Source organism: Hipposideros armiger, unplaced genomic scaffold (genome assembly GCF_001890085.2).
Source record: "Hipposideros armiger isolate ML-2016 unplaced genomic scaffold, ASM189008v1 scaffold_41, whole genome shotgun sequence".
Lineage (NCBI taxonomy): Eukaryota > Metazoa > Chordata > Mammalia > Chiroptera > Hipposideridae > Hipposideros > Hipposideros armiger.
This window is the reverse complement of record NW_017731391.1, coordinates 1,500,648-1,520,910: the sequence shown is the minus strand read 5'-3', so window position 1 is coordinate 1,520,910 and position 20,263 is coordinate 1,500,648. Positions and strand designations below refer to the sequence as shown.

The following is a 20,263-nucleotide window of genomic DNA, read 5'->3' as shown; positions in this document are numbered from 1 at the left end:
GCACTTATGGAAAGAAAAGTGACATCTCATAAAAAGGAAAAACACCTAATTAATTCTTTTTAGGACTTTGCCATGAGATAGTGAGGGACCACAGATTTCCCGGACACGCCCTGTCACTCTCACGCACTGTGAAGAGCCTCCTGTGGAACATAATGTGATCCATAAAGCCACTTAACCCGGCTCGCAGAAACCACAGAGTGTCCCCATTCGCTGAAAGTGGAAGAACAAGGAAGGGGCCACCTCCCTACCCCCGGAGCCCTCCCTGGACTTCCTGTGTGCAGCAGCTGTCCAGCCGGCACACAGGGACTGATCAGGAATGCTGGTTGGTGTCAATCCAGAGGTGAAATCCTGGTGAAACTTACTTTCCGAACTGCGTGGGCAAAACAAGTAGAATTCGAGTGTTTGATTGTTTCTTTTCATTTCTCAGTGGTTGGCCCCGTGCTCCTCCATATTGAAGATCCCAGCTCTAAACTCTAGCCTGGGACTTTCAGGTCTGAACCCTCAGCCACCTCAGTCAATGTCTGCCCTGAGGGGCACTCAGAGATGGCAGGTGAATGAGCGAGTTCACTAAAGAAGCCTGGGCCTCCTTTCTTCTCTTTAGTGATTGTAATTTTAGAAGCGTGTCTTTGCTGGAGAAAGTACCTGTTGTTGATTTTTTTTTTTAAGTACCATTCTTCGTTTTGAACTGTGTTGATAACCTTTGAAGGATATAGAAACAGGTTTCATAGGTCTCAAGTAATATAAAGCACAATTCTTCAATAATATCTCCCAACCTTTTTTATTTGTAATCTGTTCAGCTTTGGTATGGTATATACAAATTCATACCTGAGATTCTCAAATGTACCCTTTGAAACACATCAGTAACAGAAGATAAATTCTGTCTTCTAGCCGAGAGGGTAGAGGCTGGCTATATGTCTCTGTAGTTTAAATTTTAAAATGCATTTTGTTTGCTAGATAGGAAATTATGATGCAAATCACATCTTTCCTCCCTCTCCCCTCTTCATATTGTGACACTTGTCCCCACCCCTCTTAAAAATCAGTGAGTTAGAGAAAAACATTTTTCATGTTATCTAAACTCTGCAGTACTCCCATATGCTCCACGATAAATGTCTGCATATCTGTGTCTCGCTATTGTTTTAACATTTGGTCTTCTGCCTAGGGAATGGGCGGTTTTCTTTAAGCTGCTTCCACTCGGGTCTCAGCAGAGAAAGCAATATTTTGTTATGAGGTAAAGTTTCAAGCCAGGCTCTGGCCAAGGTCTTTCCCATTTGGGAGGAGGAAAATAGAACTGCCAGTGAGACGATAATTCTCCTTGAATTTTAGCTCCATAAAAATCTTCCCTGGTCCTCAGGGGGTTATTCATTGATTTAAGCATCTAGCACTTTTCTTTTCCAAAAAGAATTAGCAGCTATGATGTGATCATTGCTAAGGGAGGAGATTTTCGTCTTTTCTCTGTGGGATTAACTGTCCCCCAGTTGCTTATTAGCACCGCCCACTTGAGAGTTGTATTTAGGTCTGGAGTTGAGGGGTCAGAATGAGCCTTCCAAGGTTTATAGATAATGAAAAGAACAGGTTGTATCAGAGACACCACGTGCAGGAAACTAGGCCTTCTTAGGGGACTTGAGTGAACCTGGAATCTTTGGCTTTTTCCAAAATGAACATTTCAGTCTTGTACGTATTAAGTTTTTATAGGTGTTTTAACATGTTCTGGCTTTGCTGCTGTTGTGCAGGAAAACAGCAAAATGGAGTTTCTTATCTACTGATCACTTTCAACAAGCGTTAAACATTTGTGTGTCTCCTGAGGCTTACTGTAGTTGAATATTTGCAGTGGTATAGGTGAATGAAGAAATGCATTTTCCCATTCAGGTGTGTAAAACCCTCTTTCCGCAGGAACACTTTATTCCCCAAAATATATCATCACCAAAAGTCAAGCTGCTTTTTAAATCTATCTGTAGCAAACATATGTGGCATTAACACAATTCTTCAAAAATACCTCTAGATTGTTAGTACTATTGGCTATAAATGTCTAAATTCAGTTTCACAGTGTGGTGGGCCTGTAGTATAACAAAAGAATGGTTATTTTAGTAGGGACTTGTCTTTTTACTGTGATTCATTCCGTCGATTCACTGGGATACCATTTCAATGAATTCATCTTCTTCCTGTGCCTTAGTCAAGTATGGGACTGAAAAGCAGCAAGCACTGTTTGGCTCATGAGTGGTGGCACTCAATGAACGTTAGTTCACTTCGTCCTGTTTGCCTGATCAAATTGATCAGCTGTTTCTGGGATGTTACCTTTTAAAAGTTGGCTCTATCAGCTCTTTGAAAAGACACACATTTGCATTGTTACCGTGCTCCTCCTCTGTCAGGGGAACTTGGAGCTGCCCTAGAGCTTGACTTTTTTGTTCCTAAACTAGGCACGACGGTCATGGGTTTGCTTCCCCTCATTGCCATCTTTTGTCCCAAGATGCCTAAGAGACTTTAGCTGACGCAGCCTCTCACCGAAACAGTGTCACAGACCTTGGGGCTGAGCAGCTGGCTTAGTTCTCCCCTGAAATGTTCAGCCATCAGCCTGTCGACTGAGAACAGACAAGGATGCGTAGCCATGTTTGTTTACCGGGTGCTCGGGTGGTTGGATTGGCAGTGGGGATGTTTTTGTATTTTTGTACCTTCTGCTCCTCTGTCTGATTCTAAAGAGTCTGCAGGGCATTGAAGTCTGTGGAAAGAGCAATGCGGGGTCAGCTATCGGTGTTGGAGAGCAGACGGTGGGACGTCCCCTCTCTTGCCACCTCATAGTATTCCAAGACTGGGTCCACTAGGGGAAACAGGACATAGCATAGAGATAGTACAATCACCGAGCCTCAGCTTCCTTGTCTATTAAATGGGTATGTAACACCTCCCCTACAGATTTGGGATAAGCAGTGAGATAATAATTGAGAGCACCGAGCGGATGTTTGCAGTGGTGGCCCTTTTCCCACAAAGGTCTCAGATTTCTTCTTTGCCTCTGTCCCTCCACACGTGGACCCAGCTGGAGATCATCAACTGCTTAGTTGGTACAGGGACAGGTGGTCATTCTTTGGTTGAGCTGAGAGCCAACCTCTTACCTTATCTCTAGATATAACCTTCCCACCAGACACGTCCCAACAGCGCGTTCTTGTCAAAATTTGAACAGGACAGATGTGATGAATGTGTTTTGTAGGAGTGTTTGCTGTTTCCCTTTTTTTTTCCAAAAAAAAAAAAAAAAAGCTGTTTGGCAAGAGACTAACCAGAGCCTCAAGGAAAATGAGATTCTTTCTTGAGCTCTTGAAAATCCTTCCGTCGATCTAGTAAAAATTCCATATGGCTCTGATTTTGATTGTGCAGTTGGACGGGCCGGCAGTCCCCCTGGCTGGTCAGATCTGCAGTTGGCTTCACCATAACAGCCCCTGTTTTCCTCCGAAGCCGCAGCGTGAACCAGGATGCCACCCACCCGGTGCACCTTTCAGGGTCCTCTTTCCATTAGGAGAGGTTTCTTTGCCCCGTCCTTTTTCATGACATTGCAGTTGGTGGTGAAACCATGTAAATGATTAATTCCACACGTCGTCCATGTGCCGAAGTGACTACCCTGAAGAAAATTTTAAAGTCTCCTTTTCTTTCTAGGATATGGTAATCACATTGTTAGCACTAATACGCGCTACATTGGTACATTTGTAATGTGATTCTGTCTGTGTCTTCGGTGCGGAACAAAACTCGGGAACTGTGATTATTACATTGAAATACATTGACATTGATTGTTAGTCACGTCTTGACGCTACAGATTAAAAGGCGTGTGCTGTTTTTCTTTTTCTCTCTAGCTTCAGGAGGCTGACATTGTGGTCTTAGGCTCGCCCAAGCCGGAAGGGATTCCTCTTTCTTGGATACAACCAGGAACTACTGTTCTCAACTGTTCCCATGACTTCCTATCAGGTAAATGTGTTAAAATTGGTGCTGGGTTGCTGATAAAACTAGGTATTATTGTTATGAGAAATGTTAACCTTATTCAAAGAGTGTGTTCCTGAAATGTAGTCATTGTCACCGTATGTACTCGGGATAGGAAACAGAATGCCTGTGTGCCTGCCTTTTGGGTTACTCATATGGGAACCATGTTGTCCAGCAAAGAGAAGCCAAGATGCCAACTGCAGTAGCTGCCCCCTCCTCCTCTGTTACTGGCCTTTAGCATTGAGCTGTCAAGTTGGTTGTGACCTAAAGGAGATAATTTCTACTTGTGTGAGCCTCCTAAAAAGCAGCAGAATCCTTTCTCTCAAAGACATCTCAGCTGAACTTCAACATGGAAAAGCAGATGCAAACAGAGTTGCTGGGAGGGATGGGAAACGCAGACCAGCCGTCGTGCCTCCCTGAGTCCCCCTTGCCCTAACGCTCCCTCCAAAGGTGCCTCAGAACAGTGTGAAAGTCACCACTAGAAACAGGTGGTGTTAGGATTGCTGCTGGTATATGATGGTATTTTGCCAAGGGATCCAGGAATGCCCCAGACCACACCGGGCCCAGCGTTAGGGTAGCTCAAGCTACCTGTGCCAGCACCAGGGTACCCAGGAGATGGACCAGTAGGAGCAAGGCCATAGGGGGTACCCCATCCTCATTCACAGAAAGGCACAGTGAGGTAAAGAAAGCTTTGGAACACACCCAGCACACCTCCTCAAGTCCCTGAGTAACATATATATTCAAGAGATAATGGCGAACGGAGGCAAAGGAACCCTCCCGCCTCATTCCTCCCAAATTCAGAATGGAGAGGAAGACTATCCTGAGCTGGCCGGAGGGCAGCATTTTTTTTCTCAAAGCAACTTCTGATCTAGTCACCTCTAGAGTACCATTTTATTTTTTTCATTAAAGAAAAGCATTCAACTTAATTGTATGAATATTCTAGAAGGAAACGAAAATAATATGATACTAAAAGCGTTATTGAAATTCATATAACTCTTTCTTCAAAGAGAAGTATTGGACCTTCCTCTCTAGGAAGTGTAGCTCCTCCCAGGATTGACCAATCAGATTAAAAAGCCCTTGGGGCTGAATGATGTGGGGTGGGTTGCAGAGAGCAAGGGAAGATGCTCAGGAATTTGCCAGAATGCTCGCGTACTCAGCTTTTGGGTGAAGAGCACATAGATGAATGAAGCAGTTAGGTGTCATATAATACGAATGTGGGATAAATAGCTCTTCTTAGCAAATAGAAGGCACGCTCTAAATAACTTCTTTGAGATAAATGTAGCTTCTGGGTATAATGTTTTATTCCTGAAAAAAATCAATACCTAACCCATAAATGGTGGACATGGCTCAGAATCCTAGTTAGACTAGGAAAGTCTGTTATGACATATTTTTTAAATGAATGTTTCTTTGCTATAATATTTACTTACTGTTTGAGTTTATGTATTTAGGACAGTTTGGACACAATCCTCGCTAGAGATAGGAGAGTCTACTTACATGTTCTTTTGTAATTTCTTTGAGTCCTATGATTATATGAAGGTGACATTTTATTACTGCACCTGCCTTATTTTTAATAAATTTCTTTTTAGGACCTTTATTATTATTTTTTAAGGAATTCTTTAAAACATTAGATTTCAATGTAATGATTCTCTTTTGGGGGGAGGAGGAGACCAAGGCATTATGTTTTCATTTATCAATTCTATGTATAGACTGATGCAGTTAGTTGTTTTGTTTTTACGATTTTTATTAAAAATACAGCTAACACACAATATTATAACAGTTATAAATGGTGATGGAAGGAGAACTGATTCTAGGTGGTAAACACACACTGTGATATATAGATGATGTGTTACAGAATTGTACACCTGAAACCTGTATAATTTTACTAATCATTGTCACCCCAATAAATTTAATTGAAAAAAAAAGACTTTCAGGTGTACCCCATGGTTATTCAACATTTATATACATAAAGAAGTGATCACCATGATAAATCCAGCAACCACCTGACACCGTACCACACTATCACAATATTATTGACTATATTTCCTATGCTGTACATTACATCCCCATGACTTATTTTTTATACCTGGAAATTTGAACCTCTTATTCCCCTTCACCTTCTTCCCCCCCCCATTTTTAATTTTTCAATTACAGTTGACATTCAATATTATTTTAGATTAATTTCAGTTGTACAGCATAGTGGTTAGACATTTATATAATTTAAGAAGTGATCCCCCTGACTAGTACTCACCTGGCAATATACATAGTTATTACAATATTACTGACTATACGAGGACAGACAATTAAGTTCGTGAACTCATCCTAGAAAAAGTGCTACATACTTCATTACTGAATATCACTACTGTCACCTTTGAATTACTCTGCTTGGGAAGCTATGCACTGCCATCAGCACCTAGTCTTCAAAGCAATTTTGGAACTCTTTTTCTGGAATGGCCATCAGAGCTGTCGTCGTATTAACCTTGATATCCTGAATGTTGTCAAATGGTCTTCCTTTCAATATTTCCTTTATCTTTGGGTAAAGAAAGAAGTCGTTGGGGGCCAGATCAGTTGAGTAGGGAGGATGTTCCAATACAGTTATTTGTTTACTGGCTAAAAACCCTCATAGACAGTGCCATGTGAGCTGGTGCATTGTCATGATGCAAGAGCCATGAATTGTTGGCCAAAAGTTCAGGTCATTTTCGTCTAACTTTTTCACGCAGCCTTTTCAACACTTCCAAATAGTAAATTTGGTTGACTGTCCAGTTGGTAAAACTGCAAAATGAATAATCCCTCTGATACCAAAAAGGTTAGCAACATCTTTGCAACAAGTTCGTGAACTTAATTGTCAGGCCTCATATTTCCTATGCTGTACTTTACATCCCTGTGACTGTTTTGTAACTACTAATTTGTACTTCTTAATCCCTTCACCTTTTTTATCCTGTCCCCCAACTCCTTCCCATCTATCACCCTGAACAAATCTAGTACCGATCTGACACTGTACATAGTTATTACAATATTATTGACTATATTCCTCATACTATACCCTACATCCCCATGACTACTGTGTAACAACCAGTTTGTACATAATCCCTTCCCCTTTTTTACCCTGTCCCCAACCCCCCTCCCATCTAGCAACCATCAAAATGTTCTCCGTATCTATGAGTTTGTTTCTGTTTTGTTTGTTTATTTTATTTTTTAGATTCCACATATAAGTGAAACCACATTGCATCTGTCTTTCTCTCTCTGACACTCCACTCAGCACAATACCCTCCAGATCTATCCGTGTCGCCACAGATGGCAATAATCCATTCCCTTCCATGGCTGAGCAACATTCCATTGTATATATGTACCACCTCCTCTTTATCCGTTCATCCATCAACAAACAGGCTGCTTCCACATTTTGGCCATTGTAAACAATGCTGCAATGAACGTGTGGATGCACATGTCCCCTCGAAGTAGCATTTGGGTTTCTTTGGATGAATACACTGAAGTGGGATTACTGGGTCCTACCTTGTGTCTTGTTATAGCCTTTGTTTTAAAGTCTTATTTTGTCTGGTATAAGTATTGCTACCCTGGATTTTTTGGTGGTGGTTGTTTTTCATTTTCATGAAATATCTTTTACCATCCATTTACTTTCAGTCTGTGTGTGTCTTTCAATCTGAAGTGATTCTCTTGTAGGCAGCACATGTAAGGGTCTTGTTTCTTATCCTTTCAGCCACCCTATGTCTTTTTTTTTTTTTTAAGATTTTTATTGGGAAATTGGGGGATGGAAACAGCGCTGGGGAATTGGGGGAAGGGGGACAGACAAGTTGCTGTGCTTTTGTTCTTCAGTCTAGTTATGGAGGACGTTGCTTCACTGGCCCAAGTTGGCACCATCATTGCACTCTTCCTGGGCGAGGCAGATCAGTCGCTGGCTTCTGGACCGCCGCTCACAGCGGCTGCTGGCCACTCACGCTGGCTGCTGGCTACACACGGTAGCCCATGGCAACCCACTGCCACAGGGGCTGCAGCCTACGCCGTCGCCAGCGACTCATGGCAACCCAGCTCCAGGTTGAGCTGTTGTTCAGCATCTTAGCTGTGAAGGGCAGTGTCACTGGCTCTCATATGAGGGATCCGAACCAGGGCCCTCTGGCGTCCCAAGCCAGCTCTTAACCAACGTGCCACTCGGCTGGCCCCACCCTATGTCTTTTGAATGGATCATTTAATCCATTTACATTGAAAGTAATTGTTGATAGATATGTATTAATAGCTATTGCCATTTTATTCATAATTTTGATCTTTTTTACCCCCCCATCTTAAAGAAGTCCCTCTAACATTCCTTGTAATACTTGTTTGGTGGTGACAAACTCCTTTAGCTTTTTCTTTCTGGGAAGCTCTTTATCTGTCCTTCCATTCTAAATGCTAGCTTTCTGGGTAGAGAACCCTTGGTTGTATGTAGGTCCTTGCTTTCCATCACGTTGAATATTTCCTGCCAATCCCTTCTGTCCTGCAAAGTTTCTGTTGAAAAATAAGCTGATAATCTTATGGGAGCTTCCTAGTAAGTTATTGGGTTGTCGGAAAAGTCATGACAAATTTTTGCAACAAAAAACATAGAAAAAAATATGTCATGACTTTTCCAACAACCCAATATTTGGCTTTCTCTTGCTGCTTTTAGGATTCTCTTTTTGTCTTTAACTTTTGCCATTCCGATTATGACGTGTCTTGGTGTGGGCCTGTTTGATTTCATCTTGTTTGGGACTCTGCTTCCTGGACTTGTATATTTCCTTTGCCAGGTTAGGAAAGTTTTCAGTCATTATTTTTTCAGATAGTTTTTCAATCCCTTGCTTTGTCTCTTCTTCTGGTACCCTTACGATGCAAATGTTGTTGCGCTTGATATTGTCCCAGAGGTCTCTTACACTATCTTCATTTTTTTAATTCTTTTTTTCTTTTTGCGATTCTGATTGGGTGTTTTCTGCTGCCTTGTCTTCCAAATCAGTGATTCAGTTCTCTCCTATCTCTTTGTTGAAGTTCTCACTAAGTTCCGTGAGCATTCTTATAACCATTATTTAGAACTCTGTATTTGGTAGGTTGCTTGCCTTATTTTATTTAATTCTTTTTCTGGAGTTTTCTCCTGTTCCTTCATTTGAGATGTATTTTTTTGTTTCTTCATTTTGGCTGCCTCTCTGTTTCTATGTGTTAGGTAGATCTGCTATGTCTTCCAGTCTTGGCCAAGTGGACTTATATGTAGTAGGTGTCCTGTGGGGCCCACTGGCACAGCCTCCCTAGTCACCTGTACCAGGTGCTCTAGGAGTATCTCTTAGGTGGGTTCTGTGTGCCCTCTTGTTACATTTGAACCTTGGTTGCTATTAGCACATCGGTGGGTGGGATTGACCTTCAGGTTGATTGGCTGTGGGGCTTGGCCACATCCACAGTTTACAGGCTGCTGAACAGGGGTCTTACCCCACTGGGTGGGATTCACCCTAGTCAGCTCTGGTGCCTATTGAGATTGCCCTTCATGTGTGCCCCCGTGGGGCTAATTGGGTGGTGCTCTGCTGTGGTCTGAAGCCTACCTCCAAGTATGTTGGGTCTGGGGCCTCTTGGGAGGGGCTCTGGTGCAGGCCCAGGTCACCCACTGCCTGTGACCAGCCGGAGACAACCTGGTAGGAGCTACAAAGTGATTCACGGTTGTTTGCTGCCTGTGCCAACCCTGGAGGTGTGTGGGAGAGACCACGCTGTGAACCAAGGCTGAACTGAGGGCATCTGCCATCAGTACTGGGCCTGGGGTAGCTCCACAAAAAGCCATCACACCCCAAGGCCTGCTGCCAGCTGCCTACTCGCTTAAGGTTCAGCCACTGATAAAGCCGCCTGCGGTACACAAGTTGGGTGAGGCAGGGTTTCAGGGAGTCACTGGAGTGAGAAGAGTTGTGGTCACCAGGTTAATGTAAATTCTGGTTTGGCGCCAGTGCTGAGCCTGGAGCTACTCAGCAAAAGTCTCAGAGCACACTGAGGTCAGTTGCCACCCACCTGGGGTCTGTCGGATTCTGATAGTTTTCAAAGAGTGCAATGCAGGCAAGGCTGGCTGCTCATGGAAAAAATGCTTTGGGCATTGGGGGAGTTTGGTGGGGCGGAGTCCCAGTGAGTCCTCAGGGCAGAGCTGCATAGCTCAACAGACCAATCAGATTCAGATTTGGCTGTAAGCGTAGGGTGCGGGCTCAACCTAAGAAAGATGCTGCCCGTTTGCCGGCCACAGGGGAGGAGGACCCTCGCACAGGGAAAATGCCGACTGTCCTCTAGCCCTCACCTTGAGCCACACACCCCCACTCTGCCCCCTGTATGTCTCCAACACCCCCCGAGTTACTGTCCCTCCGCTGGAGCCCAAGGTGAATGCCTGGGAGTGAGTTAGTCTGTGTGGGCCTTTTAAGAGGATGCCTGGGTTTCCCACCACCTTCCATCCCACCCAGATGGTCGGAATCCCCACTGTTTTTCACAGCCAGATGTTGTGGGGCTCCTCTTCCTGGTACCAGTACTCCGGGCTGGGGAGGTTGGTGTGGGGCTGGGGTCCCTCCTTCCTCCAGGGGGAACCTCTACGGCCAAGATATCCTTCCTGATTCTTAACTGCCACAGGGAGGCTTGGGGCCTGTTTCGCGTCTCCATCCCTCCTACCAGTCTTGGTGTGGCTTCTTTATAGTCTTAGTTATAAAACTTCTGTTCAGCCAGACTTCAGATCATTCGCCAGGTTGAGTGTTCTGTAATTTAGTTGTAATTTTAATGTGTTCATGGAAAAAGCAGGCACCGTTTTTATCTACTCTGCCATCTTCGATCTCTCTGCAGTTAGTTTATTTTAAATGTATCTGGTCCAGTACTAGTTTTGTTGTTTTTGAGCACCTAGAGCCCAGAATAGTGCCTGACACATAGTAAGTGCTCTGTAAATACTGAGTGTTGGATGAGTGAATAAACCTGAGCTCAGAAGTGTACTCTGATTGCTGTTTTCAGTTAGTTGTAGAATTAGAGAGAAATTTCCTTAAACTTTCCTCCCCTTAAAAGCAGGGCCGACAGGGCAAAGACAAAGATGAAAACTGCTGTGCTGATAAAATGAAAGAGCATTTTCCAGTTGGTACTATTTATAATACATAGCATTACATTTCTCAATAGTCAGTTTTAATTTTAGCAACCGTGATTACTATGAAAAGTTAATCCATGATTAAATTGGTGAAAGACTCCCCGCCCCTTTTTATATAATCTTGACACTTTGAACAAATGAATAGATTTTTTTCAGGCATTATTAAAAGGAAAGGTGCCTTTATTTAAACTTAAGAGCAAAAGAATTTTTAATAAACTTGTGATTGGATGAGCACAGGGTTTTATAATGAAACTTTTATACTCATCTTAGTGGTGCAGGGTTTCCCTACCCAGCCCTCTCCCGTAACAATAGATGGGATGTGGTGGTTTATGATGAGGTAATTCTATAGAGGCATTTTATTGAATTCCTGATCTCTGGAAAGATTTTCCTGGTGGCGGGTATCCCAGAAGGTAGTGCTCGTAAAATGATTACACCTAACTTGTTGAATCTGTTCACTCTTCTACAGCACGACTCTAATGTTTAGATTTAAAACAGGGACATAGCAGTGTTCAGTTTTTTAGCTATAAGGATAACTAATTTATTATTTAAAAAATTATTTCAAATGAAAGAAGTGGGCCATGATCTTGTAATGCAAGACCATTTTGTACCCTAGTATTAAAATGTATTTCCTGATATACCACATGAGACAAAGGAGAAAAAACTGGTCTTATGTCTTGGGCCCAGAGAACCGTATTAAAACAGCAAGTTTGTGGGTCAGAACAATTTGCAGCATAATTTTAAGGGAACATAACTCTGTATAGTGTGGAGTGGGGACAGAACCCTGGGCTGCACCCCAGGACGCATGCTAATGAGCTGGGGAATCCTGGGGTACTTGAGCCTTCCCGCCTATGGGTTTGAAGGGAGTCTAGTATAATGTAGTGGAAAGAACATGGAATTTGGGGTCAGCACTGATCTGACTCAGAGATGATAGGAGTTTTTTTATTTGTTTGAACTCTTAATATCACTGTACTAATAGGCTGTGTGACTTAAGCAAATAACTTAAGCTCTCTGAGCTTCATTATCTTTTTGGGGAAGATGGGAGCAAGGCTGTTGGGGAATAAATAAGATACACACCTCAGGTGCACTGCCTCTTTCATAGGTGGCTGCCAGTCAATGTTGGTCCACCTCCTCCCTCTGCTTCACTGGTGCCACACCACCAGCACACACAATAACTTCCAGACTTCATGGTAGCACAATGTAAGTTTATATTTGAAAAATCAAGCCCAAGGAAGGAAGCGGTCTGCTGAAATTCTGGGAATGTAAGAAGGCAGCTTTAGAGAAACTAGGCATGGGTGTAATTTAATCATTATCCTAGTGCATTTGGAATATTTGCTTATGATTTTTGAACTTTAATTATTCTAAAATCCATTTTATCTACTACCTATTTTCTTTAATTTTTTTCCAGAAAATTCTAGATGTTTTGGACCTATCTATTCATGAGATACATTATTGCCGGAAATTAATTCCATATTAATTTCTTCTTAATTTGGTTTCAGTGATTTTAACAGGGGCTGCTTATATAATACTAATATTTTAATTATATTCCTTTCTCTAAAGATTCCTACATTGTATTCTTTTTAAAAATAGTAATACATAGTTATTTGGTAGAATTCAGATGTTTTAAGTTCCACATGAAATTCTTGAGCATTGTCACAAAAATTGTACTAAAATTTCATTTATTGCATTTTGCTGTTTATCCTAGAAGGTTAATATATTTAACATAAAAATTAATCACTAGTGTTTTTTGAGAGTTTTTTCTGTACTAATTGTAATTTTTAGCTCATCCTGTTTTCAAACCTTAATGCAAATCTCTTTGGAGTAACTTGTTCTCCTAGAGGGGGAGAAAATATTTAGAGTTTAGTTTGTGAGTTCATGCAGTGCTTTTGTGATAAAAAGGGTGCCTTTGGCCAGATTGCAAAAAAAGCTGAAATGTTTCCATATAACTGAGATGGCAAGAAGACCAAAGAATTTGCCTTGGTTCCTCCCACTTCATTTATTCTGGCAAAAGTCCCAGGGTGGTCTCAAAACTGCTGTGGTCAGAAAGGCCTGTTCTGATTTCTCGGGAAAGTATTATAACACTGTAGCCTTAAATTTTCTTATTGTGCAAAGTTTGGTTATTATAACAGAAATTATAAATGAAAGGCTATCTTTTAAAGTGATTCATTGACTTCTCCCTGGAGGAACCATGAGTTAATGGGGAGTGTTTAGTGAGAAGTGAAAAGACCCATTTGGTTTGGGATGGGACCCCTGCTGGACTCGCAGGCCAAATGTGGACAGCCCTCCGGGTGGGTGGGGCCCTCGCTCTGCACAGGCAGGGGTGAGATAATGATTTCCTTGCTCGATTCTCTTTAGCCATGAAATTTATTAAGGATATATTCCTGATTTTGTTGAATTAACATCTTAATTGTTTCAAATTCTCCAGACTCAGAACTTGTAATTCAGTTTTAAGATACATTGATTCCTGCTACTAAAACAATACAGTGTTCATGTTATAAAATTTGTGAAATACAGAATAGTACACAGAAAAAAATTACAGTAACTTCTGATCCAGTAACCTTGAGATAACCATCTTACATTTTTTTCCACTTTAAAAAAATTACACTTAATTTTATTGTATAGAATATAGTAGAAGGAAAAAAAAACATTACTGAAATTCAGATAACTGCGTCTTCGAAAAGAGAAATATTGGTTCCTACAAGATTCTTCTAAGGTCTAAAATATGTTCATGTGCATTTTGTGTTGTGTTTTAAAATCTTTTGTTGATTTTAGCCACGTTCTATTTTATGCAATGCAGTGGCTGAGGTTATGGGAGGAATTATTCACTGTGTAATGCTTTGGCGAAATATCCTTCATTGACATGGATATTTGTGATTCTGTTCCGGGAACATGCATTTATAAATTGATACTGTCTCCTAGAATGTAGCTTTTTCCTGTTTCCCCATCATTTAAAGATAGAGATAAGAATGAGAAGAGCATATTTCTTTTCCATAAGGGTTGGACAGGACCTTTAGGTCAGATCTCTAGTGATTCAAACAAAACAAAATAAATCTCTCTCATTCTCTAGACTCTTGACTTTTGCCTAAATATGATTTACAAAATTGAAGTGTGGCTAATCTTGAAACAATACCTGAGGGATCCGATTTTCCAATACCCTTAATACATTTAACAATAGTACATCACAAAACACTTATTCTTACGTGTTTCGCGCTCTCTTGCAAAGGACCGTCAGCAAACTGGATAATTTAAAAGTGGAATGGCCAAAAAAGAGGAAAATAGTTTCTTTATTCAAAAGAGATGCTGTTAGAAATGTTTCTTTTTTCTAAGGGAGGATGTAGACTAAAGCATTTTACACGTGTGTGTACTTTTCATAAGCTTTAAGTGCCAATCAAAGGAAGGAAAAGCAGAATTCTTATACATGCCTCTCTATTTTGAAAACCAGGTAATTCCTAAAATTAATATTCTAAAATTTCTGTTTTGATGGAAAATTGGTCCTCTCACTTGTAGGACAGGAATTTTTTAAATTATCAAAGGAAGCCTGATCTTCACATAACACTTTGGCGAGGCCTATCCTTTAGGTGATTAGTCCCCTTCTTATACTTCATATTCATGAGTGACATTGCTTTTATTTTATACGCATTGTTTAAACATGCACACCATATGCCAAGCATGTTACATACCATGGCGCATTCAATTGTCACAAAATTCTATGAGGTTGATATTACCATCATTAATTAACAGGCTTAGCGTCACAATTGCTAATAAGAGGTAGAGGCAGAATTTTAATTCAGCCTAAGTCTGTGCCCAAGGCTGCACTATGACGTCCTAACTTCCTTGGTTGAAAAGGAGAACATCATTCGATGTACCAGCTTTTCCCAAGGAGCAGCTGGATGTAAAAGACAATTTGCTGAAAGTCTTTGGTTTTTTTTCCCCCCCCTCAAATTTTTTCCAGGGAAGCTCGGATGTGGTCCTCCCAGCATGCAGTTTAGTGGTCGCATCGCAGAAGATGATGTGAGCCTCCTTGCTGCCGCTCTGCGGATTCAGGTTGGTGTGACACAGCTATTTGAAAATTTTTGGGTCTGGAGCTTAGAGTAATGGTGACTAATATTTTACAGGTTTTTTGTTTAGCATACACAATATTAAACACTTTGTGCACACATATGTCATTTGATTCTCACAACAGTCCTATAGGACAATGTTATTCCCATGTGATGGATAAGGAAATGGAAACTTAGAAAAATTAACTTACTTGCCTTTGGTCACATGACAAATATGGGGCAGGGACCCAACTCAGGGCCCATCATAACTTCTGTATTGCTGTGTAATAAATAACCCCCCAAAATTTAGCAACTTCAAGCAACAAATATTCTCTCACAGTTTCTGTGGGTTAGAGATTTGGAAGCAGCTCAGTTGGATGATTCTGGCTCAGAGTCTCTCGTGCGGTTGAAATCAAGATGTTGGCTGGGGTCGTTGTCATCTGAAGGCTTGACTGGGGCTAGAGGTCCCACTCCCAAGATGGCTCACTCACATGGCTGTTGGCGTGTGGTATTTAATTCCTCATTGGCTATTGACAGCATCCCTTTGTTCCTCATCTTGTGGACTTTTCCTTAAGCAGCGGTTCTCAACCTTTCACAGGGGTCGCCTAAGACCATCGGAAAACACATATTTTCGATTGCCTTAGGAACCGAGACACCGCTCCTCTATCCGTCTCCAGGCCCACATATGAGTACCCAGCGACCCACAGGTTGAGAACCGCTGTCCTTAAGGCTGCTCATGACGTGGCAGCTAACTTCCCCCAGAATGAGTGATCCAAAGGAGAGAACAAGGAGGAAGCCGCAGTAGGTTTCATGACCTCATCTCCAAAGTCACACACCGCCACTTCCTTTTTTCCTCTTTGCTAGAAGTGAGCCACCAATCTATTGGGTTGTTGGAAAAGTTATGACGTATTTTTTCTGTTTTTCGTTGCAAAAATGCGTCAAGACTTTTCCGACAACCCAATAGTTCACATTCACGCTGAAGGGAATTGGGTTCACCTCTTGAAGAGAGGGGCATTAAAGGATTTGTGGCCATCCTGTTGAGCCAACCCCATGTCTGCGACCTAAAGCCCAACATCTCCAGTGCGCTACTCCACGAGTTTCTTATTTCTGCCGGCCCCCTTGCCTACAGTGATGGCGAGTGCCAGCAGAGGCGTTAACTCGCGGCAGAGAAACCTGAGCTTCTGTTCTTGCCCCAGTACAATTAAACAGAAGCAAGTTTTAGTTCATTTCTTTCATAGTTAATTTCTTACATACATAGCAGTACTCCATTAAAACTTTACTTCAAAATGGGACGTAAGGATTGTGTGACAACTCAACTAAAACCAAGTTTTATTTCTTTGTGTCTGTCTGTATTACTATTTAGTAATTTAATTTACTTATTCTCTTATATCAACATAGAAGGATTATACTTTAAATGGTGTTGCAAATTTTGGAAGCCAGGCAGCCAAGCTGATCATTCACACATTCTCATGTGTTCCTCAGTTTTCTTTTCTCATCAAGATGGAGAACCCACTCTTAATTTTAATCTTTGTATTTGATGTCTTCAGGTGAACACTTGAACTATTTTAATAGTACATATATCTCACATTTTCCATTTTAAGAAAAGAACTACAAATTTAATAACATGAAAATAAAAGTATCCCTGATAGTCTCTTGAGCTGTTGTGCAACTTCGTAATCCTTTTCGTGGCATGACATGCCTGCGCAGTATTGTCACAATTCAGACACATACCCTGTCAGCTTTCACCTTCCTGATGTGTTTTTCTTTCTGTTCTTACTGAAGAACATGGTCGGTAGTGGAAGGAGATGGCTTCGTGAACAGCAGTACACGAGGTGGAGACTTCACTGCCTGAAACTGCAGCCCCTCTCGCCCGTACCAAGGTATCCGGGTGATTTGTTTAGACTGACATCAGCTCATCAGAGTGCCTTCGACATCCAGAATGATCCGTTAAGTGGGGGGCATGACGCGTGGGGTTATGGCTTTGATGGTAGATCATTTTCTCTAATCAGAGTGCCCCACTGCTTTTCTGTCACTTATGTCCCCCAGAACTAAATAATAATGAACATGTTTACCATATTCATTCAATTCCAAACTGTATATTTTTCCTTTCTGAAATCAGGATGTCCCTCACTGTCGATGATGTGTCCTGTATTAAATGGCGATGTTTTTTTCTCCTTAGTAGTCCATAAAATAATGGTATCTTAGGTTTGACAAAACACGGTAATGTAATATTTGGAATATGCTTTTCAGTGTTAGAAATGCCTAACATATGTCATCTCAGTCTTCAGGACCACGTAGCTTTCTATTCGAGGGGGAAATGGCCTAGCAGACCAAACACTGCTCCATGTGGGACGTGCGCTAAGCTCCTTCAGAGGTGTTATCTCCTGTGTGACAAGATGTTCTGTGGTAGACCAGATGGATATTTTCTTCAGAGTGGTGGTTGATGAAGTGCAAGCTACATAGTTTCTCTGTAAATTTGGAAATACAAACTGGAGGACATTGTCTCAGCATTTTTAGCATAATTAGTGAGATAAGATAGCCGAGCCAGAGAAATAAATGCATTCCCCAGCCTCATAATGAGTTCTCTGTGGCTGCCCTGCCACCTCAGTAAACTGGCTTTGTCCCCTCATCCAGGGCGGGCATAATGCGATGCCAGAGCTTCCCCAGGTGATCCCATCGCCAGTGTTGGGATGAGATCAGAGTGTCGATGGATAAAACTTCCAGTAATTGGCTTAAGTTTTCACTTGATTAGCAGTTGCTTTTTTAGAACTGACCTGTTTCCTTGGGCATTTACTGAGCACTGTGGTTCGCTTATACCCATCAGGCTGGCGAAACCCTCCCGCCATCCTTCACCTCTGAGACAGACTAAACATCTTAGTCATCTTCTGTGACAAGTTCCAAGGGATGCTGTTTTTTGTAATACCATCCCTGTAGTTGTATAATCTGTTTCATAAAATATATTTCAAGTTACTTATATTGTTATAGGACCTTAATTTTTTAAAGTGAGTAAATTCTACTTACATAGAGCTAAAACGAACTGAGATGGACCCTCCCAAATCGTGTACCACAATCTTTGTATAAATCAAAACAAATTCTACTTTGGGGAAAAAGTGTTTTAATTGCTTAACCAAATTTAACTTCTAGAGCCACTGGGGAAAGAAACGCAGGCTGAGTAGTTTACAAATCACTCAAAACATCAAAATGATGTCACTGTCGCTCTTTAGCTAGTGAAGAAAAAAACCTTGGAGATTTTCCAAGAGTGGGCTCTTTGATTTAGGAGAGTGTGGCAGGAAAGAAACAGAAAAAAGGGCTAGCCAGGAAAGTAAAATGAAGTAGGAGCATGGACAGTGAAAGGGACAGGGGAGGAGAGCAGAGAAGGAAAATGCAGGCAGGCTTGAGCAAGGGATAACCCGGCTGGAGGCACAGAGCCCAGGCCTCATCTGGCCCAAGGGGTCCTCTCCGCTCTCGGAGCTGTTCTAGTGCCCTTCAGAGAAGTCGGGATTGGAGGTAGCTTTACTGTTAACCCGTGCACCAAGATCAGACCCTTATGGGGTCATGGAGGAGACGATAGTGCAGTATAAGGGCTAAGAATAGATTGTCAGCCGTAGCAACAAAATGTCCAGAGCAGGGAGTGATCTGCCACCAGTGGAGAGGGTGATCTGCTGCCCACTGCAGAGACTACTGTGTCCCCAAATAAGGAAGGGCTCAGGGCCAGTCAGGGAACTGACTACTGCCTTTTCAGATGTCAACCCTTAAGACTGAGTCTCCGATGCCTGTTCTCCCACGCTCTTGGGCTTGTGCCTGCCAGGTCTCACTCTCAAACAGATGGTCAGGCAGACAGGTGGATGGCCTGAACCCCCCAATACAAAAATTTAAAAATGGCTGAGCTCAGGAGCCCCAAAAGTCTGTCTCTGAGCAGTTCAGCACATGCTGATTTTCATAGCACTCCTGTAAGATGAACGGCCATGTTCTCAAATTGCCAGATGAGAAAATAGAATAAAGAATTTGCCCAGTGGTTCTCCGGAGCGCCTAAAAATTCCTGTGTCTGAAGTTGGGCTTCAAGCATTAGGTCCATTACAGTTATGTAATTAATAAAATATTTTGAAATATGATTTTGGACTTGAAATAGGAAAGAAAGAGGGAAAGTATGGAAGCAGATAAAACAAAATAGCATTTCTACATATTTGAATAGCCAAGATATCATGTGGCTAGCCCAGCAATGGAGCATTATGCAATAACCTGTCTATTCATGGTTAATGACTCCGATGACCCCTAGAAAGCATTGAACTCCGTGATGGATTTATACTCTTGGGACACCTTTGGACACATTGTAATTCACAGCCTCTGCTCCTATGGCATAGGTGTTGTCCTTGTACCTGGGCAGAGCTCTAGGATCCTTACAAGTTTTTAAGAGTTGCTTCCCTAAAGCTATGTACCGTTTTCTCCTGCACATTAATGGCTAGCAGTTGTGATTAATACTGCTTGGGAGAAATGACCGCAAAGCTATCACTTTGATTTAATTGTTGGCGTGACGTATGGCTGTTTTTCACGCTAGCAGCGACCACCTAAGCTGAGAAGACTCTTGCCTCTTATGTGTTTCCCCCTGCAGCGATATTGAGATTTCCAGAGCACAGACTCCAAAAGCCGTGGATGTCCTTGCCAAGGAGATAGGATTGCTTGCAGATGAAATTGAAATCTATGGCAAAAGCAAAGCCAAAGTACGTCTGTCCCTGCTGGAAAGGTTAAAGGACCAAGCAGATGGAAAATACGTCTTAGTTGCTGGGTAAGACTGCTTTCCAACCTATTTTACTACGAAGACGTTTATCAAACTCTCTTCCCTGTGTATGTCTGTCATCACACCCCTCCAATCCATCCTCCTCGCAAATTTGACATTATCCTGTCCATTTCACTTGGCATGCCTTCATTTCATGTGAGATAAGTCTTTATTTTCCAGGCAAAACAAATTAGTCTCCACACAGTATGAAACGTAATGAGCTGTTAATCCAGTACTTTATTTTTTGTTTCTCATAGTGTATTTTGATCACCCTTCCTGCCCCTTCGAGTTTTCATTTTGTTTTTCAGGATAAAAATTAAAAATAAGAATTGAAAGTAAAACATTTTGAACTGAGCAGGGTGTGTGTGTGTGTGTGTGTGTGTGTGTGTGTGTGTGTGTGTGTTT

At 41.9% G+C, this 20,263-nt stretch overlaps 1 protein-coding gene across 1 annotated transcript in view; it reads left to right on the top strand.

Moving 5' to 3' along the window:
* The window catches only part of MTHFD1L (methylenetetrahydrofolate dehydrogenase (NADP+ dependent) 1 like), a 193,336-nt gene that overhangs the window by 24,535 nt on the left and 148,538 nt on the right, over positions 1-20,263 (top strand). Inside the window, exons 8-11 of the mRNA XM_019638958.1 lie at positions 3,831-3,942; positions 15,000-15,091; positions 16,867-16,964; positions 19,694-19,867. Coding sequence (XP_019494503.1) covers positions 3,831-3,942; positions 15,000-15,091; positions 16,867-16,964; positions 19,694-19,867 — 476 coding nt within the window. The remainder of the gene's footprint in view (positions 1-3,830; positions 3,943-14,999; positions 15,092-16,866; positions 16,965-19,693; positions 19,868-20,263) is intronic.